Source organism: Girardinichthys multiradiatus, chromosome 15, assembly GCF_021462225.1.
Source record: "Girardinichthys multiradiatus isolate DD_20200921_A chromosome 15, DD_fGirMul_XY1, whole genome shotgun sequence".
Taxonomy (NCBI): domain Eukaryota; kingdom Metazoa; phylum Chordata; class Actinopteri; order Cyprinodontiformes; family Goodeidae; genus Girardinichthys; species Girardinichthys multiradiatus.
In genome coordinates, this window is record NC_061808.1 from 13310860 (window position 1) to 13334248 (window position 23389).

Here is a 23389-nt window from a genome sequence, read left to right on the forward strand (position 1 = left end):
TAAAAGTTTCAAGTCTAAAGGCTGTGCCTTTTATTTCTAATTTCGACACCCTCAACTTTAGGACTGTATAATCTGTCTTTCTCTGCTATGTTTTCTGTGATCCAAATTTACATTTCTTCAAATGCAATGCAGTTTGTCTTTTATTTTGTTCAATTAGTCTACCTGATTATGGCCAAACTGCACGCCATGTGAACACATCTCACCGAGCCGATGGTGGCCTCCTTATCACTGAGCTCCTGTTTGTGTCTCGCCATCATGTCCTTTATCTCCAGCTCCTTAATGATCTTCTCCTTCTCCAGAAGCGAGTACTGCTCTTCGGCGATAGAGCGAGCCAGTTCCTCAGAATCCGCTTTGGTTAAACTGCTTTCCAGCTGCGCTGCCAGAGAATCCCTGAGCAGCAGGGAGAAAAAGATGAATCCTTACTAAGCTGCTGGAGCTGAACAGAACTGAATCCTTGACATTATTATGCCAGTTAGAAATCCTCTGCCTCTAGCGTGTCTGAACATAATTAATCAATGACATTTCTGTCATTGACATTATCTGAAGAATGCAGAGCTAGCTTCTTTAACAATAACGTTTTTACATTTGGGACAACAGCATTCATAATTGTGTAAAAGTCACGATTAGCTTCTTGGCTGCAGGAATAATTCACATGAGAGCAATAACACTAGTATGGAAAGTCTGTTCTATTCTTAAAAGCTTAGATAATATAAATTTTGTAGTTTTGAGCTATAAGAAGTAACCACAACACTTACAGTGCAAGACAAATATTCAGGCCCCCTGAAACCTTTCACAATTTGTCACATTGCAACCACAAGTGAAGTGGTGGGAAAGTTAAACATTAGTTTTTAAAAATGTTTAAAACTGTTTACATAAAAATATACTAATCTGAAAAGCATGGCATCCAGACTGCATGAACTCAACTACCTGTGAATCAATACTTTGTACAACCTCCTTTCAATGCAATCAGAGCTGCAAGCCCCTTTGGGGTATGTCTCTACCAGCTTTGCACACTTGAAGTACAATAGATTGGAAAGTTATGTTTATCGCAATATCACTGTAAGCAAAATGCATATCACAAGCACCTCTTTAGACTGCAATAAATGATAACTAATCATTTAAGCAGCATAAAAATATCTCAGAAGATAAAGACATGGAGAGGTTGTAAATCATTAGGAAAGGACAGCTAAGTTGTTTCATTGCCCAAACAGCTGATGTTGTCCATAAGGATTTTTTTCAATTAAACCTTGTAGCTGAGATGTAAATAATACATTTTGTTTTTTACCCAGTAGCTGGGTAAACAACTCATTATTATGTTTGCTTTGAAACCAGAAATATATTATTACTGTTAAATTATTTATTTATAAAAAGTCAGTTCTCTAAATTCTTCCAGCTTCTTTTTGCAAAACCTGAGCTCAGTCAGATTGGATGGAGAGCATCTCTGAACATCCATTTTGTTTTAATACAGGATTTTCCTTTATTTAGCTCCATCCATCTTATTTGATAAAAGGAGCTTATCCATTCCTCCAGTGGAAAAGCATCTCCACAGCATGATCCCAGTACCACCTAGTTTCACAGCCTGAATCAGTAAGTTCAGGGTGATTTGGAGGGCTACTTTTACTCCACACACAGATATCTGCATGTAAAGCATCTGACCAGAGGACCTTCCACATGTTTGCTGTTTTCCATACATGGCCTTTTGGCCAACAACTTTAAAATAAACTTATTATGGCTTTCTTTCAACAATGTCTTTCTTTGTGCCACTTTTCCATAAAGGCCGGCCTTGTAAAGTGCCCCCCCCTCACAGATCTCAGGAGCCCGCCAGAGTTACCACTGACGCTTTGACTACAATTCTGGGTTATGCTGTCCTTGGCCATGTCTTGGTAGGTTTGCAGTTGTAAAATGGTGTTTCCATTTCAACATGAAATATTGAGATGCTAAAAGCTTGGGATATTACATGAGAACCTAACGCTGCTGTACAATTCTCCACAACTTAGTCCCTGAGAGTCTTGGGTTGTTCCTCGCTATGCATGATGCTGTTTGTTCACTTATATTCTCTAACAAACCTCTGGTGCATTCACAGAACAACTGTAGTTCTACTAAAACCAAAAGACACTCTAGTGAACCGTATTTACTAATTAAGTGATTTCTAAAGGAAACTGCTTGCACAGGATTTTATTTAGGAGTATCACATTAATGTCAGATGTTTTATAAGATGTTGTTGTTCTTAAAAGATAAAAACACAATATAATTTTCTTACCTATTCACACTTATAGACCACTTTGTTTTGGTATGTCACATAAATCCCAATAAAATACATTGACGTTTGTGTCTGCTAAGTGATAAAATCTGACACATTTGCAGGGGACTGTTATTATTAGTTATTTGTTGTTGTTGTTTTTCATCCTCTTTCCAGACATCTCAATGTGTCTCGCTGAATACCATAATTTCTTTCTGTTGGAACAGCTGGATTATTATGTAAATGTTGCAAGCAGCCGAATCTTGAGAGCCACAATTACCTTTCCTCCTGGTATTCTGCCAGTCGCTCCTGTGCCTCTTTTAACATCTTATTCTTCTCATCAGTTTCAACCTTCAGCTCCTGGATCTGTGTCTTGTAAAGGGTCTTTGGGAAAAACCAAACGAGTTACAGTTTTTACCTTGCACATTAGTGTTTAATGATGCAGATTTATAATATTTTTCACTAGGCGGAACACTCATGCTGTCAGAGCTGTTGCTGACTGTAAAATCTCCCTACTGTTTGACAGATGCACTAAAAATGGGAGAGTTACTGTGAAATACTGCTCTGCCTCCAGCTGGTCCATCAGTTCCTTCAGCTGGCCATCAGCCTCTTGCTTTTCCCTGAAATGGAACCAAAAATCTGTCAATCACAGCTGAAGGCCAAGCTGAACATAAAAGCCAAAGCAGACAAAAAACACGACAGACATCAAAGCGGCAGCACTGAGGGCTGTTGTAAATTGGGCTCATTTTGAAATGCATGGCAGTATGACCTGCTTAGCTCCTGGTTCTGCTTCTCCAGGCTCTGCTTCATGTCCAGCAGTTGGTTGAGTTCCTGTTTGAGCTGTTTCTCTGAGGAGGCGAGCGCAGACACCTGCTGTTTCTGTGCTTTCAGATCGGTCTGGCTCAAACTTCGCTTTTGGATCTCCTGTTCCAGGCGTAGCGTGAGGTCCATCACCTGGACACACAAGCAAACATAACAGGCTGTTAGGTAGTGAGCCTTTTAAGGAGAAATTTGGCTGCAGAGTGAAAAGTTTAGTTTGATTAACCTGAAAACATTTGTTGTCAATAAATTGGCCAGAAAAAGTCCAACTCTCAGGATAAGATTCAGTGAGGGTTATTTTATACAGGTTTACTTAACTCCAACTGTTTCAGCATCAGGAAAAATGCAAGGCCAAATGTGCCACAATAAATTATTAAAAAAATATATTATAATTTAATATTATTATAAGAAAAGAATATTACATTAAATTCCTTAATACAATTTTTTATTCATCATTCAGTTAAAATAATTTATTAAAAGTATGTTTAAATAAAAACTATCTTACAAATAATTTCAGGATTTCAGGATTACTGCATTGCTGTAATGTGAAATTTAATGTAATCTGTCACTGGCTCGTCAAAAAAAATACACTTTGGATCAAACTTTTTGACTGTAGCACTGCTGACTGTAAAAAGTAAAGAAGAGTAAAGAAATTCGGGATTTGCTGCTATCTATTTATATTTGTTATTTGATTATTTTCTTATTTAACAGATTTTGACACATTTGGCCTTTTAAAAGAATCTTTATAAGCAACTCTTATGGTCGCAATGATACAGAACCGCTCACGCTTTTCTACTTTTGAGAAAAGTCACCTCTTCAGAAAGTTTCTCCTTTTGTGTCTGCAACTCGTTCAGCTTTTGCTGCGCTTGCTTGTGATTGCAGTCTACCATGAAGAACTCCTTCTTTAGTTGCAGTAGCTTATCTTCCACCTGCAGCTTCAGGCTGTGCTCCTCCTGCAGAGTGCTTTCCATCTCTGGACCAAACGAAACAGCACGGAAATAAAATCTTGATAGGATCAGTTACAGTTGTGTACCTTTGCAACAAACTTGCATGGAGCAACAGAGGTTTATGATCAACAAAGTACTAGAAGATCAAGTTACATTTTATGTCAAAATGTAGATAGTTTACTCACTAAATATATGTTTATTTTAACTTATTAGTCTTTACTGATGCATGGTCTGCATACATTAGCTAAGTAACTTCAACTATAGCAGTAACTCAAATTTACAGATGCAGACAAATTTAAAAGGTCTAAAAAGTTCTAAAATAAATTCATCTTTTATTGCAGCAGCATATTTAAACCCTAAAACATAAAAAAAACCTCAAATGTTTAAGTTGAATATATTCATTTAGTCTAGGAATAATCCCATGTTAAGAAATATTTGGTACCCTTAAGAATCCCTTTAAAATCACTGTAATTGAAACATTTCTTTAACTTTGATTGGAACATTGGGTTTTGGTCCAACCTTTTAGGGCCTCGGATTTGGCCTCCTCAATAGACTGGTAGATTTTGTTTTTATCTGCGATCTTTGCTTTGGTGGCCTTGTGCTCTGCCTCCTCCTGCTCCAGACTCTGCTGGAGTGACTTGAGCTGGAATGTTAGGTCAATCTCTTGGTTGTTCTTTTCCTGCAGCCAAAGCATTTATGTTATGTGCCTTATCTTTCATACAATTAAGTCTTTAAAGGATGAATATCTTACACTCAAATATATTAGAAGTGCTAAGGAATTAAATAAATACCTTTCCAAGATTATTTAGCTTTGTCTGCAGCTCGTTCTTTTCACTTTTGACCTTGGAAAGAGACAACTTCACCTCCTTCACTTCGTCCTCTAGGACTGAAACGGTTCCTAAAGTGGAGGAATGTAAATACAAGTTAAAAATAAAATTAGAGGGAGTGCAAGGAAATTGGTAATATCCATCTGTATAGTGATGCAACTACACTGCTCAGAGAAATTAAAGGAACATGTTAAAATCTTTAAATAAAAAGAGAATGGTACTCAGTAGTTTGTATGACCCCCAATGTGCTTGTATGCAGGCCTGACAATGTTGGGGCATGCTCCTCATGAGAGGAAGGTTGGTTTCTCCTTCCAGATTCTGACCAGGGCATCACTGAGCTCCTTGACAGTCTGAGGTACATCCTGGTGGTGTGGGATGGACCTAAATATGATGCTGCAGAGATGTTCTAATGGATGCAGGTCAGGGGATAGAGGACGGTCGGTCAGTGCTATCAATCCCTTCATCCTCCAGCAAATGCCTGCATACTCACGCCACATGAGGCCGGGCATTATCATGCACCAGGAGGAACCTGGACCCTCTCCACCTTTAAAGGGTCTAACAATGGGTCTATAACTTTCATCCTGATACCTAATGGCAGCCAGGGTACCATCATTTACCCTGTACAAGTCCATGACATGAATGGAGACATTCATGCCAGTGGCCCACTGGAGGTCACTTTATAGAGCTCTGGCAGTTTTCATTCTATTCGCCCTTGCACAAAGTAGCAGATACCGGTCCTGCTATTGGGTTAAGGACCTCAGAAGGCCCCGTATAGCTCTTCCAGAGCAACTGCCTGTCTCCTGGAATCTCCTCCATGCTCTTGAGACTGTGCTGGGAGACAACAAACCTGCAGGCAATGGCAGCCTGGTGGAGCTGGACTGCCTGTGCAACCTCTGTAGGGTCCAGGTATCGCCTCATGCTACCGGTAGTGACACTGACCCTGGTCAAATGCAAAACCCCTGAAAAGTAGTCAAAAAACTGAGGAGGGAGAAAAAGTATGTGGCCTCCACAAGGAAAACCATTCCTGTGTTTGGGGTCGTCTCATTGTTGCCCCTTTAGTTCACACGTTGTTAATTTTGTTAATGCCAAAACAACTGACATGTATTGGACATGCATGCTCAGTATGAGGGATTGCTGCAAAGTAAACGCCAGTGACTGTCCACTGTCGCTACATGCTCATCCAGGAGAAGTGAATGCTACAAATCTCTGACTCGATGCAATCTGCTGGGTTTCCTTAGATAGAAAAACGTTTTATGCAATTTGAATAAATACAGGTCCTTCTCAAAACATTTGCATATTGTGATAAAGTTCATTGTTTTCTATAATGTAATGATGAAAATTTAACATTCATATATTTTAGATTCATTGCACACTAACTGAAATATTTCAGGTCTTTTATTGTCTTAATACGGATGATTTTGGCATACAGCTCATGAAAACCCAAAATTCCTATCTCACAAAATTAGCATATTTCATCCGACCAATAAAAGAAAAGTGTTTTTAATACAAAAAACGTCAACCTTCAAATAATCATGTACAGTTATGCACTCAATACTTGGTCGGGAATCCTTTTGCAGAAATGACTGCTTCAATGCGGCGTGGCATGGAGGCAATCAGCCTGTGGCACTGCTGAGGTCTTATGGAGGCCCAGGATGCTTCGATAGCGGCCTTTAGCTCATCCAGAGTGTTGGGTCTTGAGTCTCTCAACGTTCTCTTCACAATATCCCACAGATTCTCTATGGGGTTCAGGTCAGGAGAGTTGGCAGGCCAATTGAGCACAGTGATACCATGGTCAGTAAACCATTTACCAGTGGTTTTGGCACTGTGAGCAGGTGCCAGGTCGTGCTGAAAAATGAAATCTTCATCTCCATAAAGCTTTTCAGCAGATGGAAGCATGAAGTGCTCCAAAATCTCCTGATAGCTAGCTGCATTGACCCTGCCCTTGATAAAACACAGTGGACCAACACCAGCAGCTGACACGGCACCCCGGACAATCACTGACCGTGGGTACTTGACACTGGACTTCTGGCATTTTGGCATTTCCTTCTCCCCAGTCTTCCTCCAGACTCTGGCACCTTGATTTCCGAATGACATGCAGAATTTGCTTTCATCCGAAAAAAGTACTTTGGACCACTGAGCAACAGTCCAGTGCTGCTTCTCTGTAGCCCAGGTCTGGGGAATGCGGCACCTGTAGCCCATTTCCTGCACACGCCTGTGCACGGTGGCTCTGGATGTTTCTACTCCAGACTCAGTCCACTGCTTCCGCAGGTCCCCCAAGGTCTGGAATCGGCCCTTCTCCACAATCTTCCTCAGGGTCCGGTCACCTCTTCTCGTTGTGCAGCGTTTTCTGCCACACTTTTTCCTTCCCACAGACTTCCCACTGAGGTGCCTTGATACAGCACTCTGGGAAAAGCCTATTTGTTCAGAAATGTTTTTCTGTGTCTTACCCTCTTGCTTGAGGGTGTCAATAGTGGCCTTCTGGACAGCAGTCAGGTCGGCAGTCTTACCCATGATTGGGGTTTTGAGTGATGAACCAGGCTGGGAGTTTTAAAGGCCTCAGGAATCTTTTGCAGGTGTTTAGAGTTAACTCGTTGATTCAGATGATTAGGTTCATAGCTTGTTTAGAGACCCTTTTAATAATATGCTAATTTTGTGAGATAGGAATTTTGGGTTTTCATGAGCTGTATGCCAAAATCATCCGTATTAAGACAATAAAAGACCTGAAATATTTCAGTTAGTGTGCAATGAATCTAAAATATATGAATGTTAAATTTTCATCATGACATTATGGAAAATAATGAACTTTATCACAATATGCTAATTTTTTGAGAAGGACCTGTAACTGAATCTGACTGTACTGTTCAATGGTTAGGATTAATTGGAATGTATGTACCTGACTTTTGTGAAGTGCCTTGAGACAACATGTGTTGTGAATTGGTGCTATACAGTACAGATCAAAAGTTTGGACACACCTTCTCATTCAAAGAGTTTTCTTTATTTTCATGACTATGAATATTGTAGCTTCACACTGAAGGCATCAAAACTATGAATTAAAACATGTGGAATTATATACTGAACAAAAAAGTGTGAAACAACTGAAAATATGTCTTATATTCTAGGTTCTTCAAAGTAGCCACCTTTTGCTTTGATTACTGCTCCACACACTCTTGGCATTCTGTTGATGAGCTTCAAGAGGTAGTCACCTGAAATGGTTTTCACTTCACAGGTGTGCCCTGTCAGGTTTAATAAGTGGGATTTTAAGCCTTATAAATGGGGTTGGGACAATCATTTGTGTTGTGCAGGAGGTGGATACAGTACACAGCTGATAGTCCTACAGTATAGACTGTTAGAATTTGTATTATGGCAAGAAAAAAGCAGCTAAGTAAAGAAAAACAAGTGGCCATCATTACTTTAAGAAATGAAGGTCAGTCAGTCCGAACAATTGGGAAAACTTTGAAAGTGTCCCCAAGTGCAGTCGCAAAAACCATCAAGCGCTACAAAGAAACTGGCTCACATGAGGACCGCCCCAGGAAAGGAAGACCAAGAGTCACCTCTGCTGCGGACGATAAGTTCATCCGAGTCACCAGCCTCAGAAATCGCAGGTTAACCGCAGCTCAGATTAGAGAACAGGTCAATGCCACACAGAGTTCTAGCAGCAGACACATCTCTAGAACAACTGTTAAGAGGAGACTGTGTGAATCAGGCCTTCATGGTAAAATAGCTGCTAGGAAACCACTGCTGAGGACAGGCAACAAGCAGAAGAGACTTGTTTGGGCTAAAGAACACAGGGAATAGACATTAGACCAGTGGAAATCTGTGCTTTGGTCTGATGAGTCCAAGTTTGAGATCTTTGGTTCCAACCACCGTGTCTTTGTGCGGCGCAGAAGAGGTGAACGGATGGACTCTACATGCCTGGTTCCCACCGTGAAGCATGGAGGAGGAGGTGTGATGGTGTGGGGGTGCTTTGCTGGTGACACTGTTGGGGATTTATTCAAAATTGAAGGCATACTGAACCAGCATGGCTACCACAGCATCTTGCAGCGGCATGCTATTCCATCCGGTTTGCGTTTAGTTGGACCATCATTTATTTTTCAACAGGACAATGACCCCAAACACACCTCCAGGCTGTGTAAGCGCTATTTGACCAGGAAGGAGAGTGATGGGGTGCTGCGCCAGATGACCTGGCCACCACAGTCACTGGACCTGAACCCAATCAAGATGGTTTGGGGTGAGCTGGACCGCAGAGTGAAGGCAAAAGGGCCAACAAGTGCTAAGCATCTCTGGGAACTCCTTCAAGACTGTTGGAAAACCATTTCAGGTGACTACCTCTTGAAGCTCATCAACAGAATGCCAAGAGTGTGTGGAGCAGTAATCAAAGCAAAAAGTGGCTACTTTGAAGAACCTAGAATATAAGACATATTTTCAGTTGTTTTACACTTTTTTGTTCAGTATATAATTCCACATGTGTTAATTCATAGTTTTGATGCCTTCAGTGTGAAGCTACAATATTCATAGTCATGAAAATAAAGAAAACTCTTTGAACGAGAAGAGTCCAAACTTTTGGTCTGTACTGTATATATAAACTGAATTGAATGGATTAACAACCCCTTCCATTCACTAAATGATCAGATCAATATTCCAGACGTTTAACTGACTTGATATACTGAATCAAAAATGCTCTTTTAATTTTTTAAGCAGTGTATTTTGACACAAACACACAATGAGTAACATCTGGTCCGCCTATGTTTGGACATTCCCTATGTCGCACCTCATGTTTGTCCTAAAACACACAAAAACATGACACTTGAAATTTATTTTTCTTTTCCAAAAATCTACCTAAAAGGAGACATTGACCAATAGGGGAAAATATCATGAGGCATCACAGGAAATATGTAATATTTTGTCCCAACATATTCCCCTCTGACCTCAGAGGAAGGCCTCTCTGTATGGACAGAGAACATAAAGTTTAAAGCCACCTCTGAAGAAAAAAAAGTAAGGTTCTGGCATCTTGCTTCACTCTCCGCTCCTTCAGCAGATGTTTCCACCCATGATCCGATATTTCCCGAGGCTGATTCCAAAAAACAATTCACATCTAATCCTCAGTTCAGCTGCAAACTCCAAGTTATGTAACTTTTCCACAACTCAGGAGACGTTTACTTCGGGAACACACGAATATCAGATTACGTTCAAATTTCTAGATCTTAATTAATGAGATGAAAGACGAGGTAAACTATTGAATTGTTTTTATGTCTCACCCTGCAGGTCAGCGAGGGTCTCTGTCTTGAGGTTGCATTCTCTTCTCTCCTCCTCCAGCTTGACTTGCAGCCCCCTCATCTGCTTCTCCTGCTCCGCCTTGCTCACTTCCAGTCCGCTGCACTTTTTCTCCATCTCCCTTAGGCTGACTTCGAGGCTCTGGGCTTGTTTTTGCGCCTCCGCCTGGCTTTTCTTCAGCCGAGCCGTTGCCTGCTGCTCGGCCTGCAGAGCACTGTTGGCCTCCTCAAGCTACAAGTAAAAAACAGAAGAGGTTCATTTTCATTTAACATAAAGGTAATATTTTTTTTTATTACAACAGTAGATTTTGAAACATAGCAAGGGGGAGAAATCTGTTGTATTAGAATAGAATGGAAATATCCTTTATTGTCTCAGTGGGGATATTCAGGTGTACCAGGCAAAATAGAAACATGCTGATTCACACAAAGGCAAAAACATAAAAACAAAAAATAACAATAGGAGGCTACAGTGTTTTAGTATTTTGAATCAAAAGGTACCTAAATAATAATTTTAGGTCTTATGCAAATCTTGAATACCTCAAGAATACCTCCATTACGTTCCTTAATTAAATGAATAACTTCATGCACTCTAGCAGTGTTCCCATAGCTTTTACAAGGGAAAGAGGCCCACAGCATCACAGATCTTCTATCATACTTGAAAGTAGTCATGAGGCGCTTCTCCACATATATATCCTTTATTTTAGATCTGCTGGCAGTGTTTTTTGTCAAAAAGTTCAGTCTTATTCTCATCTGACCAACACATAGTTCCATTTAAGAGGCTTTTTCCTGATGTGCTTCCTGACATGCAGATTTAATGGTTGTTATAGAGACTTAGATACCCCAAGATGCCATTCTTTGCTGTAGTTCTCCAACTGTGAACTTAAAAGTTTTTCTTTACTTTTCCTAATATCCTCACTGTGATTGACGGTAGGAAAAACCTAGATCCTCATCCAGCTTTGTGTTTCAGAGTTCCAGTTGTTTTAAACATTTCAATTATTGATCTGGCTGTGGTAATGAGCAAGGTATGGTGAGTTTTTCTTTTAGCCATTTCCTGACTTTCGAAGATCTACCTTACTAAGATGGAATGTTCTCCTGTCTTTCCCATTTTAAAGAGCGGCTAAGAAAAATATGTAATTTCCAATTTTTAAACCAGAGGAGAACAGTCATGCAGAAAGGAGAAATTGTTCCACAAATTTTGTATTAAAGGTTTTTTGTTGTATTCTAATTACACAGCTTACAAACACAGACAAAACATTTGATAGCAAGGGCTCATATTTCTGCAAGAAAAGGAGATCGTGCTATGATGAGTGACAATAAAAAGCTCCTTCCTCACTTGTTTTTGCAGCTGGATGTTCTTCTCATTAGATAGTTGTGAGTGTTGGTTCCTCTTCTTCAGGTCTTCCAGCTGGTCCCTTAAGTTGTTCACTGTAATCAAACACATAGTAAAGAAGAACATTATTCAGATTTTGCAGTAATCAAGAAAAACCCAGTGGCAGGTAAATGCTACTAGGTGCTTACATTCGTTTTCCAGGACGCGCTTCCTGTCTGCTTCCATCTCTACCTTGCGGAGGTTCTCTGCACTTTGGTGCTGCAGCAGAGCTTGCTCTCGTTCCAGCTGCCTCAGTGAGGCTTCAACGGTCAGTCGACTGTTCATCTGTCAAAACAGGGATGCAAACGCAAAATTGGGCCTACCTTATCATATTAGACTGAGTTAAAACACATGCAACCATCCTTGAATCCATTTTTACCTCCTTATCCAATTCTTTGACCAGCTTGTCTAAACGAATGGTGGCACTTCTAGGGAACAAAAAAAAAGCTTGATTACAGATTCCCATTAAATTAGAGATAAGAGATTTAAACATATTTTCTTTACATGTAGTCACTTGTTAAAAAAACAAAACACTAACTTTTAAAATTTTTTCTTTACTTCTCGAAAAGACCGTACTGGTATTACAGTATTGTTTATAAAAGAATAAAAATGAAGCCATCCCATTTACTTTCAATTTACACTTCAATTTATTTTCCCTTTTACCTACTGTAACTACCGCTATTTGGATGTTAATTTTTTTAACTGATCACACAAATTTTCCAACATATATACACCGCAACATTCATCCAAAATGAATTCTGTTTATTCTTAAAGAACAAATTTCACTTAAGGAAAACCATATATCAAAACGTTGATACGGATATACAGGTCCTTCTCAAAAAATTAGCATATTGTGATAAAGTTCATTATTTTCCATAATGTCATGATGAAAATTTAACATTCATATATTTTAGATTCATTGCACACTAACTGAAATATTTCAGGTCTTTTATTGTCTTAATAAGGATGATTGTGGCATACAGCTCATGAAAACCCAAAATTCCTATCTCACAAAATTAGCATATCATTAAAAGGGTCTCTAAACGAGCTATGAACCTAATCATCTGAATCAACGAGTTAACTCTAAACACCTGCAAAAGATTCCTGAGGCCTTTAAAACTCCCAGCCTGGTTCATCACTCAAAACCCCAATCATGGGTAAGACTGCCGACCTGACTGCTGTCCAGAAGGCCACTATTGACACCCTCAAGCAAGAGGGTAAGACACAGAAAGAAATTTCTGAACGAATAGGCTGTTCCCAGAGTGCTGTATCAAGGCACCTCAGTGGGAAGTCTGTGGGAAGGAAAAAGTGTGGCAGAAAACGCTGCACAACGAGAAGAGGTGACCGGACCCTGAGGAAGATTGTGGAGAAGGGCCGATTCCAGATCTTGGGGGACCTGCGGAAGCAGTGGACTGAGTCTGGAGTAGAAACATCCAGAGCCACCGTGCACAGGCGTGTGCAGGAAATGGGCTACAGGTGCCGCATTCCTCAGACCTGGGCTACAGAGAAGCAGCACTGCACTGTTGCTCAGTGGTCCAAAGTACTTTTTTTGGATGAAAGCAAATTCTGCATGTCATTCGGAAATCAAGGTGCCAGAGTCTGGAGGAAGACTGGGGAGAAGGAAATGCCAAAATGCCAGAAGTCCAGTGTCAAGTACCCACAGTCAGTGATGGTCTGGGGTGCCGTGTCAGCCGCTGGTGTTGGTCCACTGTGTTTTATCAAGGGCAGGGTCAATGCAGCTAGCTATCAGGAGATTTTGGAGCACTTCATGCTTCCATCTGCTGAAAAGCTTTATGGAGATGAAGATTTCATTTTTCAGCACGACCTGGCACCTGCTCACGGTGCCAAAACCACTGGTAAATGGTTTACTGACCATGGTATCACTGTGCTCAATTGGCCTGCCAACTCTCCTGACCTGAACCCCATAGAGAATCTGTGGGATATTGTGAAGAGAACGTTGAGAGACTCAAGAACCAACACTCTGGATGAGCTAAAGGCCGCTATCGAAGCATCCTGGGCCTCCATAAGACCTCAGCAGTGCCACAGGCTGATTGCCTCCATGCCACGCCGCATTGAAGCAGTCATTTCTGCAAAAGGATTCCCGACCAAGTATTGAGTGCATAACTGTACATGATTATTTGAAGGTTGACGTTTTTTGTGTTAAAAACACTTTTCTTTTATTGGTCGGATGAAATATGCTAATTTTGTGAAATAGGAATTTTGGGTTTTCATGAGCTGTATGCCAAAATCATCCGTATTAAGACAATAAAATACCTGAAATATTTCAGTTAGTGTGCAATGAATCTAAAATATATGAATATTACATTTTCATCATTACATTATAGAAAATAATGAACTTTATCACAATATGCTAATTTTTTGAGAAGGACCTGTAGTTTCAAATTATACAAGGAGGGGTATAATCCATTGTGATGATGTTCAACTTTATGTGTGTGTCTCCACTCATACTTGCACTTTTGCTCCATTTCATCTTTGGCCTGCATCTCATGATTGAGCTGCTCCTCCAGCTGGTTAACCTTTCTCAGCAGCTGCTCAGAGCAAAAAGAAGGAAAAATGTATTCTGTCCAGCCTCTCTTATAGGATTGGGGACTTACACACAAAGACACACACCTCTTTCTTGATGCTAAGAGACTTTTCTTTATCCTTACAATTTTCGTCTGATTCCTCCTCAGCTCTGCCACTTGTTCTGCTCAGCAGCCTAGAACAAGAGAAGAGAAAAGCAACACATGTTTGCAAGTGCTTTAATTGACAGTAACACACAAGTCCAAACTTCAGGAATCATGTAAAGTTCAAAGATTAGCCATAACATTATGACGCTGACAGTTTATGTTTGTAAAACCCTTAATTTGTTCTAAGACAATGTGCTGCTAGGAAACGCTACATCCTGGCCAACAACCTGACATAACGTTACGCTCTGCAAAAATATTGTGTTGAACTTTTCTTTTCAATTTTCCAAATTACAACCACACATTTCAATGTGTTTTAATAGAGAAGTAGAACAAAATTAGGAAATATAAAAAAAAAAAAAAAGGATTTAAGGCTTTGAATGTTTTCTTTTAACAACAATGTAAAAATGTTTGGGACATACTTGTACTCAGAGCTTGGGTCAATACTTTGTAGAAACACCTTTTGCAGCAATTAGAACTGCAAGTGTTTTGGGGTTTGTTCCTGTTTCTTATTTGCAAAATACCTCAAGCTCAGTCAGATTGGAGAACATATTTGAACAATGAATTTCAGTTCTTGCAACAGATTGCCATCTCAGTTTAGATCCGGATTTTGACTGGACCATTCTATTACATAAATATTATTTATCTTAATTATTTCATTGTAGCTCTGGCTGCATTTTGAGTCGTTGTCCTGCTGAAACTGCAGAGGGTAAGGTCTTAAGCTGTGGCTTGAGGACCTTGTTCTCCAAATGAGATATGAGAATCACAAGTTAGTGGTCCTTGAGCTTTGACAGGCTTGTATTGTAGAGGACATGAACCAGGCAGGATGTCTTCCACAGGATTAGTATTTTCTCTGTGCTTAGGGTTGTTAAGATGTTGTAGAGCTAATTATGTTTACATGATTGTTCAAAACTGACTTACAAGCTGGGAACTTAAAACTCAATATCTGAAAATAGTATTTAGGCGCTTAGGATCAATTTGTTCCAGATGACCAAGAATCTACACCAGCAAAGGACAATGATCCTAACCATGTTCCTGGATTATGGATAAAACAGGCTAACATCAAGCTTCTAGAATGGTGTTTTCAAAGACCTGACTTCCAACTTATTGAAAATGTTCAGTCTGTTTCACAATACCGACAACATTAACTGAGCTGTACCACTTCTGCTAAGAGCAGTATTGCTAAAAGTATTTGGCCACTTGTCTTAACACATAAACTTTATTAACATTCAATTTTTAATACAAAGACTTCTACATGACATTGACCCACACTAACCAGTTTTAAATCTTCTGGGAAGGTTGTCTACAAGGTTTAGGATTATGTTTTTTCAAATATCTGATCATTCTTGAAGAAAAGCATTTGTGGGGTTAGACACTGAGAAGACCTAGCTCACAGTTTCTGTTCTAATAAATCCAAAAGGCATTCTGTCAGGGCTTGTTCTAGATAAGTCAAGTTCGGCCGAAATTTGGTGACCACTGCACGCAATACATCTTGGCATCTACTGACCCCAGAATCTCTTCCACTTGCTTATAACTCCACTAAAAGTTGACTGTGAAATATATAGTAGAGAGGAAATTTCGCCACTGGACAGGTGGCAGGCTAGCACAGTACCACACTGGAATTCAGTGAGATTCTCAGACGGACTCATTCTTTAACAAATGTTTCTTGAAGCAGCCTGAGTGCCTAAATGAAGGACAATACATACCTATATTTAATGCCTATTTGAGCCTGTGTACATAATGTGAGGTTTTATATTATATATCTATTATACATCTATTTTTGAAATTATTTCAAGATATTTATAACTAATAAAAGCTCCCAATCAATATGAAATTCATCAATAAAGAATATGTACAAATTTCTCACTGGAGCTTAGATGCAGAATTGCTGCGTCGGGCATTTGGTGAGTCTCAATACTGTTTACTGTTTTGACAAATAAGTCCAAAAGAATTTGGTTACATACGAACAGCTTTATATGTTTTTAAGCAACAAGTTTGCAGAATCAAACACTTCGCCAACATAAATTCAACAAATACATGTCTTATTCTCAATTTTAGGCTAGGCTAAAGTGAGGCAGGAAACTATGATAAATCAAAAACAAGAGGGCGTTTAAAGACTGTCAGAACAAGGCGGCAGTATGGGTCTAAAACAGGGATACAGTGTCTGGCTGCTGTTGAGTTACTGAGTGTGAAGCTGTTTTTTCCCTTCAATTTTAAGCACAATGTTGAGTTTAGTACTTCATCAATGCAAGGAACATATTTGTTTCTCTACATATAACATAACATTACAAGCAAATCAAAAATAAAAACTGAACAATCATGTATACATATAAAACACAAGGGAAATAAAAGTGAAATAAAAAAACACAAGATTAAAAGACTTACTGGTCCTCCTTGAAATAAGTGAAGCCAATAAATGGTAGATGGTTGCCCGCAAATGATCTGGGAGGAGGAAACGTCTCTGCATTTCCCTTTTCCACCTCTATATCATCAAAGTTACTGGTGTCTATGTCACTGTGCAGCTCTGGAACCACTGGGGCTACAGCTGGAATACAAAAACAGAGGGCGAGTCGTTGAAACTAACAGGTCAAGGAGGAGGAGGTGCCAACCAAGGGGGTTAGAGCAGAAATAAAGGTTCAGTTGAGTATAAAGTTGTTGGACTGCCTCAGAGTTATTTACTGTGCCTTGCAAAAGTATTTATACCCCTTGAACTATTCTGCATTTTGTCATGTTACAACAACTAAGTTACAATTATTAAAACGTAACGTTACAGACCAGTGTAAAGTAGTGAATAAATCAGAGGTGGAATAGAAACGATGCAGGGTTCTTTACAAATAAGAATTTGAAAAGTGTGGTGAGTCAATGTTTTGTGGATCCACCTTTTTCTGCAATTATGGCAATTATTTTGCTCAATCCATATTCCTGTCAACTTTGACCAGCTTCCCTGTCCCGGCTAAAGAAAAGCACCCCAGAGCCATATGCTGCCATCACCATGTTTCACATAGGGGGTAGTAAGTTCAGGCTGATGTTGAGTGTTAGTTTTCCTCAACACATACATTTTTCATCTGACTTGAGCATCTTCTTTCACATGTCTGCTGTGTTCCTTACAAACTTTAAAATACCTTCTTGATGATGTTTCTTCACCAATATTCTCTAACAAACCTTTGAGGTATTCACAGAACAGCCGTACCACACTAACAAATTAGGTGACTACTACAGGTATTTGATTGTATTGGTTTTTATTTAAAGGGATCAGAATAAAGTGGGCTGAATACAAATGCACACCACTGTTTTTAGATTTTAATTGTAAAAAAATAACTGCTCAAAAATATTAAATCATTCTCTTTCCTCCTTACTGTTATAAGCTCCTTTGTATTGATTCATCACATAAAATGCCAGTACAATGCACTGAGGTTAGAGGCTGCAATGGGACAAAAATGTGAAGAAGTTCCAGGAGCAAATGAACATCTAAAAACCCTTCTTTAAAAACTTTTTAGCACTAAATATGTTTTACACCTCCTTAAACTAACCCTGTGTGTCAACTTTGGCACGGTCTGTGGTAGGAGTACGTTTTCTGCAAGCTTGCGTGAGCTTGACACCCCTCCTTTTCCCCATACAGTGCTTGCTTTGTGCCCCACACACACAGCTACCTTTCACAAACGAAACCTGACCACGGCAGCAGCAAAAAAAATATGGCACCCTCTGCTCTCCTTTTAGAGGAGCAAGCACACTTTTGAACACTGCATGGCATGCAGATGCAAATCTATCCAGGGCCAATCAGATAAAGATGAAGCTGCTCCTTTAATCTATAAAAAGATCCTAGTTTTAAAAAAACCCAAGCAGGTTTAGACCAGAGTAATTCTGGCTCTATGCAAAGAGCTCATTACTGTTAGGTCGAGACTTGACAATGAACATGATGAATGGGACTCAAAGATGGCAGAAAAAAATACACAGGACTGAAATCAACGCAGGGGGTGATATAAAACAAGAAATTTGGAAAAAAAAAAGTCAAAGCTGTGGTGAGACAGAAAGAGACATGGATGGCCTTGTGGCAAGACTTCCCAGAATGCTCTCTGATAGTGGGAGCCTAATGACAGGCAGCCGCGGCCACAGTGAGAGTGAAAGAGAGAGCCGAAACCCTTCGAAACGGGGCTCCCCTTTCATTAGATGAGGCCACACAATCGGCCCTGCCCGCTGCCACAGAGGATGCGCCTTTCTCAGCTTCAGTATCTACTCGTCCATGCTTTCATTGCACTCATGCATCCATTCATCGCTGTAAACAAGCAAACTGAAAGTAGATAAAGTCGGAGCACAGAGCGAGGGCCACACGTACCAGAGTCATGTCACTCTTAAACATCGAAAAAGGGTACATAGACTTCTGCAGGAAATAAGAAATAGAGCTGGGTCATGTTTCCAGTGCATGTTTGAGCCTGTGTGTATGTGTGTGTGTGTGTGAAACAGGACATGCATGTGCAGCGCAGAAGTGGTTTCATGTTCCAGACTGCAAGGCTCTGATCAGAACTTCAGTCTGTCCTTATAATCAGAGCCAGGTGCAGTGGAGAAATGGAGAGGCGAAAGGAAAAGAGTCTGAATGTAATCACCCACAGACACAAAGGTGCTCTTCATAACCCTAATGTAGAAATTCAAATTTTCTTCCCCCCCTCAAATACTAAGGTTTCAGCAATGTACAAAGAGCTTCTTGCAAAGAAGCTCATGTCTCACACTTGACCTGTTTTTATTTTTTTATGTCAAATGTACATAAAACCTTCCAGAATACAAAATTAAACTTACAGAATCACAATCAAATAATAAATCATAAAACATTTTATAAGTTTAGAAAATATGTTATCCATGTGAAATAATTTTACATGAAGTTAAATGTATCATTAAATATGTTTTAAATATAACAGTTCAGGTAATATTAGCTGCAGTAGCTTAAAACGCTTTGGGAAAAAAAGCAAAAAACATAAAAAGGTGCAGCTAAATTATGTGTAAAAAGCATTTAATAATTAATTAAATATTGAAACAATATTACATTACTGTGCTCGACCAATATCTTCTGAATCTTAAAAACAAAACGTGTTCCAAATAAACCTAGCAGCATAGGATTAATATGAAGAAATGGGCTGGATTCAGTACGAAGGTTTGAAAAAGTGTTAAAAGTTTCAATTTCAAAACTTTTATGTCATACCTTTCCTACGGTATAAAATCCTTTCAAAGAGATTCTCAAGAAGCCAAAGTGACAAAACATTACTTCCCTTAACATACCTTTTGCGTCATACTGCCGGTCAGCTCAGTCTTAAGGTAATGCTCCTGTTAAGCAGCTGACTGCAGGCTAGCTACCACTTAAGCAAGATGGCTAATTAATTAGCCAATATACATCTGTGTTACTCTATATAGACCAGAATAAGCAAAAGGTTTAATACAGAAAAATCACTACTAAATGGTGTGTGTGTGTATTCTATAATTTTATTTAAGTATATGTATTACAATAAAAAAAATAATAAAATGTTATAGAAAATGTTAGTAAAACTACAATATATATTTTTTTTTTACCAAGGTGCAATTGATCTCATGCCAGCCCATGCTTAGTATGTTGTTTTTAAATTTTTAAATATCTAAAGTCTTTAGAACATTTAAAGAAATTTTTATTGTTTAAGAAGCAAGGCATCATATTTTGGAAAAAAAAAAAAAAAAAAGTTTGTTTTGATTTTGTCCCTCACTGCAAGTTTCCTAAAATTGTATGCTGCTGACATTGGCATCTTTATGTTCTTGATGCAAACTGCAATTTTTATTTCTCTCGGTTTTATGGCTCCACTATTTATTTTATTTTGAACATAGTTTTTGATACAACCTTTCCCTATGCGCCTTATGTGGATCAGTAGACCAATTTTATTGCATACTGTATATTGGTACAATGACATAAAAGATAAAGATTATCTAAACTTCACATCAATCCTAAACTGTTAAAGACATGCAAGCTACCCAGTATAGCTGGGAAACTGTTGTGAAAATTGCTTGGCAGTTGTCTATAAAGCATTTTTTGAAGATTTACTCAATATGAGCTGACTTCCAGAAGGATTTGAGGAATAACATGATGTCCTGTTCCACAAAGCATCCTATCATATGATGCCAGAATGAGAAGGGAAACATATGGAGAGTATGTGTACCATAAGTGAAGGCTTACTGGTGCAGGAGCTGGAAATAAACTAAAATAACAGGCTAAAGTGGATCTGGAAAGGGAATGGAATGAGCTGGAGGTGATAAGACAGAAATCGCAACAAGAGTAAGTCACACATTACCAGAGACAGGAAAAACAGAGGAAACCCACACCTGCAGAGGCTTAGAGACTTGCACATGTGCTCACTTACTGTCACGGATGTTGTCAAAGGTCCACTGGTCGTTCTTGAAGAAGGGGTGACGTTTGATCTCATCCACTCCGGTGCGGCCTAGTCGAACCTTCCTGCACACAGCAACAAGGAGGAGGCATGAGGAGGCAGAGAGACCCTGAGAGGCGAGTTGGCTTAGTGAGAATGCAAAACACTCCCTACCCCGCCCCTCCACCCACCATCACTAACATGTCATCCCAAGAACACAGAGCCCAGTGGAATGACTGCTCTGACCAAACTGACCATAATGGAGAACCACATAACCACTGGTGCAGAGAACCTCCTGTGTTCAGCCAGAACCAAGATAATATAGTTCCAGAATGGTAGAAAGTTAGCAGAAGGAACCACCAGTAACCCCTTTCAACTCCTCTCTGTGCCCCCATCACTTACTTCCACCACCTCTGGGTGCATGACTGCAGAGGGGTGCGGCAGTTTGGGCTTGCCACGTGCGGGACATTCTAGATCAAGCCAGAAGGGGAGAGACGGCAGTGGTGAGGAGGAAGAAAGAGAAAAAGCAGAGTTTTCTGATGCCTGCATAAAACAAACCAAACATGCAACTGAGCCATGTTTGAAAGCTGCGCCCCTGTGCTCAGAACACTGAACACGGGGGCAAGTTATTGATGAAGAGGGAAAATGGAGAAATGGAAACTGGCACACAGAAAGTAGAAAATGTTGCACATTATGGATTGAAAACAAAGGAGAAAGGAAATAATTCAAAACAAGAAAGGAGGTGTGATCCACCAAAATGGGAAGAAAATGACAGAGTGAGGCTGCCTCATACACACGTGTGATTCTGTCCGTGGTGAGAGAATAATGAGTGAGAAGGTAAATATACTGAGTGAGGAGAAAAAAATGAAAGGCTGCTCTGTAGAGAAGCAGAAAGGACCTGTGTTTGAAGCCTTCTCTCGAGAGGGCTCAGTAATATAAGCAGGAAGTGGTCTCTTCCACTGGAAATGGTCCCAAAGCAAGACCACTACCTATTTATCCATTCATTGAACTTTAAATAGTGATTCTACAAACAGAGAAGACCTTTGTATTCAGTCAGCTATTTTTGGCAATTAGACTCAACAAAATAATTATAAGTCTAATGGAGGAAGACCTTTTAAGTCTTTGATTGTTTTATCTAACACTTTGTCAGACTAATCACACCCATTATCATAAACTAGTTACACAAAGTATAGATTGATGGTTTACGAGGTTTAGAATCTGGCAATTGTTCACCAAACTAAACATTTATCGTACCAACTTAAGCGTGAAAAAAACATATTGACTAATATTCCATTAGAACAAGGAAAACAAGGAGAATATTTAGCTTTCCTGCATAAACTGCTGTTCCTATAGAAACCCGGGAAGAATATACCAAAACATTTTTAAGGTATAATACTAGGCACACATTGGATTGTGTTGTTTTTTTGTTGATGCCTTAGCTAGGTTTCTAATTTACAACAACTTGCCTGATGTTATCTTTTAGTCCCAGAGGGCCGATCAGTTTGCAGGTCTATGACTGGGTAATCCAGAGAAACATATGAAACTCCCATTCTCAGATCCTCTAGAGTTAACTTAAGTACAGTGATATTTCTCTGTTGCAGAGAGAAAACCCAAAAAGACCCGAGCTAATCAGTATGTTTAGACACAGAACCTTTCCATCGTAAAGATGCTGCCAGCCTATTAAATACAATTCTGCATATCTATACAAAGCTTTACTATTGTTTGGTAGTGGGACAGATTTTGCATTGCCCTGGCCTATTCTAGCATTTTCTGGTTAAACAAAAATATCAAATTCTTCACCATAGATTGAACACTCCTTGACCCAAACTACGCTTGCTGTTCATATAAAATATAAGCTTGTATCGGGTGCCCTTTCAAAAAGTAAAACATGAATTGAATTCTGATAAGAAAAATGTCTAAGAATTTTTAATTTTGATAAGCAAACCTGTCAGTGAGAAAGTCACTGATGAGATCTTTGGCATCCTGAGACATCTCCATATCGTCCGGAAAGACGAGAGAGTTATGGTAGTTCATGATCTTCCCATAGGTTCCAATGAGAGACTCGGCATAAAACGGAGTTTCACCTATGACAGAAAGGAGAGAATAAACTTCTAGATGGTGACAGATAAGCAGGAAAATAAATACTTCTGCTTTTCAATGTAACTCACCAACTAGCAACTCATAGAGAAAAACTCCAACAGACCACCAGTCACATTCTCGACCGTAGGTTCCATCGCCACCCTGAGACTGCAGCACCTCGGGGGAAATGTAGTCTGGTGTGCCTACAGCTGTCTCACAGTGCACCATACCGCTCTGCAGACAGACAAACACACAAAATAATACCCTTAGAAAATAATAACGTAGTCAGTGATAGTTACAGACCGAGTTTAGGCTAAGGGGGTTTCAGATCTTATCACAAGTATCAGATTCTTTAGTATTGGATCCTGGGGTACCTGGGAGCATTGCATTATGAAATGATCAGTGTCAGAGTCTCTGACCAAACTCAACCTCTAATAACTGTTGGTGGTGTTACTTTTGCATAACCCTTTTTAAAGAAAACATCATGGTCAGTTTTCATGACTCACAAAACCATTTTAAAAGCTGTGCTCATTAATTTGTTGATCTAAAAAATTGTGGGTTTTCCTTGACTTTCGAAGCGTTTTCACTGCAATGGCATATCGATTAAAATAAGAACTTTATTAGCTGCTAAAGCTCCCTGTCAGTGTGTTGTCACTTGTCAGTGTGCCAAAATCTCATCCAGATCAGATGAAAATATGCTTTGAGTTGAATTATCAATGATTCGTGTTAAAACAAGATTAGCCTAGTACTTCAGCAAACTGCTTTGCATGAAACC

The 23389-nt window shown here is 39.5% G+C and overlaps 1 protein-coding gene across 4 annotated transcripts in view; it reads right to left on the reverse strand.

The window, feature by feature from the left end:
- The window catches only part of LOC124882189 (rho-associated protein kinase 2-like), a 53536-nt gene that overhangs the window by 15441 nt on the left and 14706 nt on the right, over nucleotides 1-23389 (reverse strand). For all 4 annotated transcript variants that reach the window (XR_007041826.1, XM_047388427.1, XM_047388429.1 and 1 more), the window contains exons 6-22: nucleotides 22704-22848; nucleotides 22481-22619; nucleotides 20530-20621; nucleotides 16544-16703; nucleotides 14103-14190; nucleotides 13941-14020; nucleotides 11851-11899; nucleotides 11621-11756; nucleotides 11436-11527; nucleotides 10088-10334; nucleotides 4797-4903; nucleotides 4525-4684; nucleotides 3871-4031; nucleotides 3009-3193; nucleotides 2790-2859; nucleotides 2520-2623; nucleotides 204-390 (exon numbers count right to left, since the gene is read on the reverse strand). Coding sequence is in view for 3 of the 4 variants with exons in the window: in XM_047388427.1 (XP_047244383.1) it covers nucleotides 204-390; nucleotides 2520-2623; nucleotides 2790-2859; nucleotides 3009-3193; nucleotides 3871-4031; nucleotides 4525-4684; nucleotides 4797-4903; nucleotides 10088-10334; nucleotides 11436-11527; nucleotides 11621-11756; nucleotides 11851-11899; nucleotides 13941-14020; nucleotides 14103-14190; nucleotides 16544-16703; nucleotides 20530-20621; nucleotides 22481-22619; nucleotides 22704-22848 (2202 nt within the window). In the remaining variant the exon portion in view is untranslated. The remainder of the gene's footprint in view (nucleotides 1-203; nucleotides 391-2519; nucleotides 2624-2789; nucleotides 2860-3008; nucleotides 3194-3870; nucleotides 4032-4524; nucleotides 4685-4796; nucleotides 4904-10087; nucleotides 10335-11435; nucleotides 11528-11620; nucleotides 11757-11850; nucleotides 11900-13940; nucleotides 14021-14102; nucleotides 14191-16543; nucleotides 16704-20529; nucleotides 20622-22480; nucleotides 22620-22703; nucleotides 22849-23389) is intronic.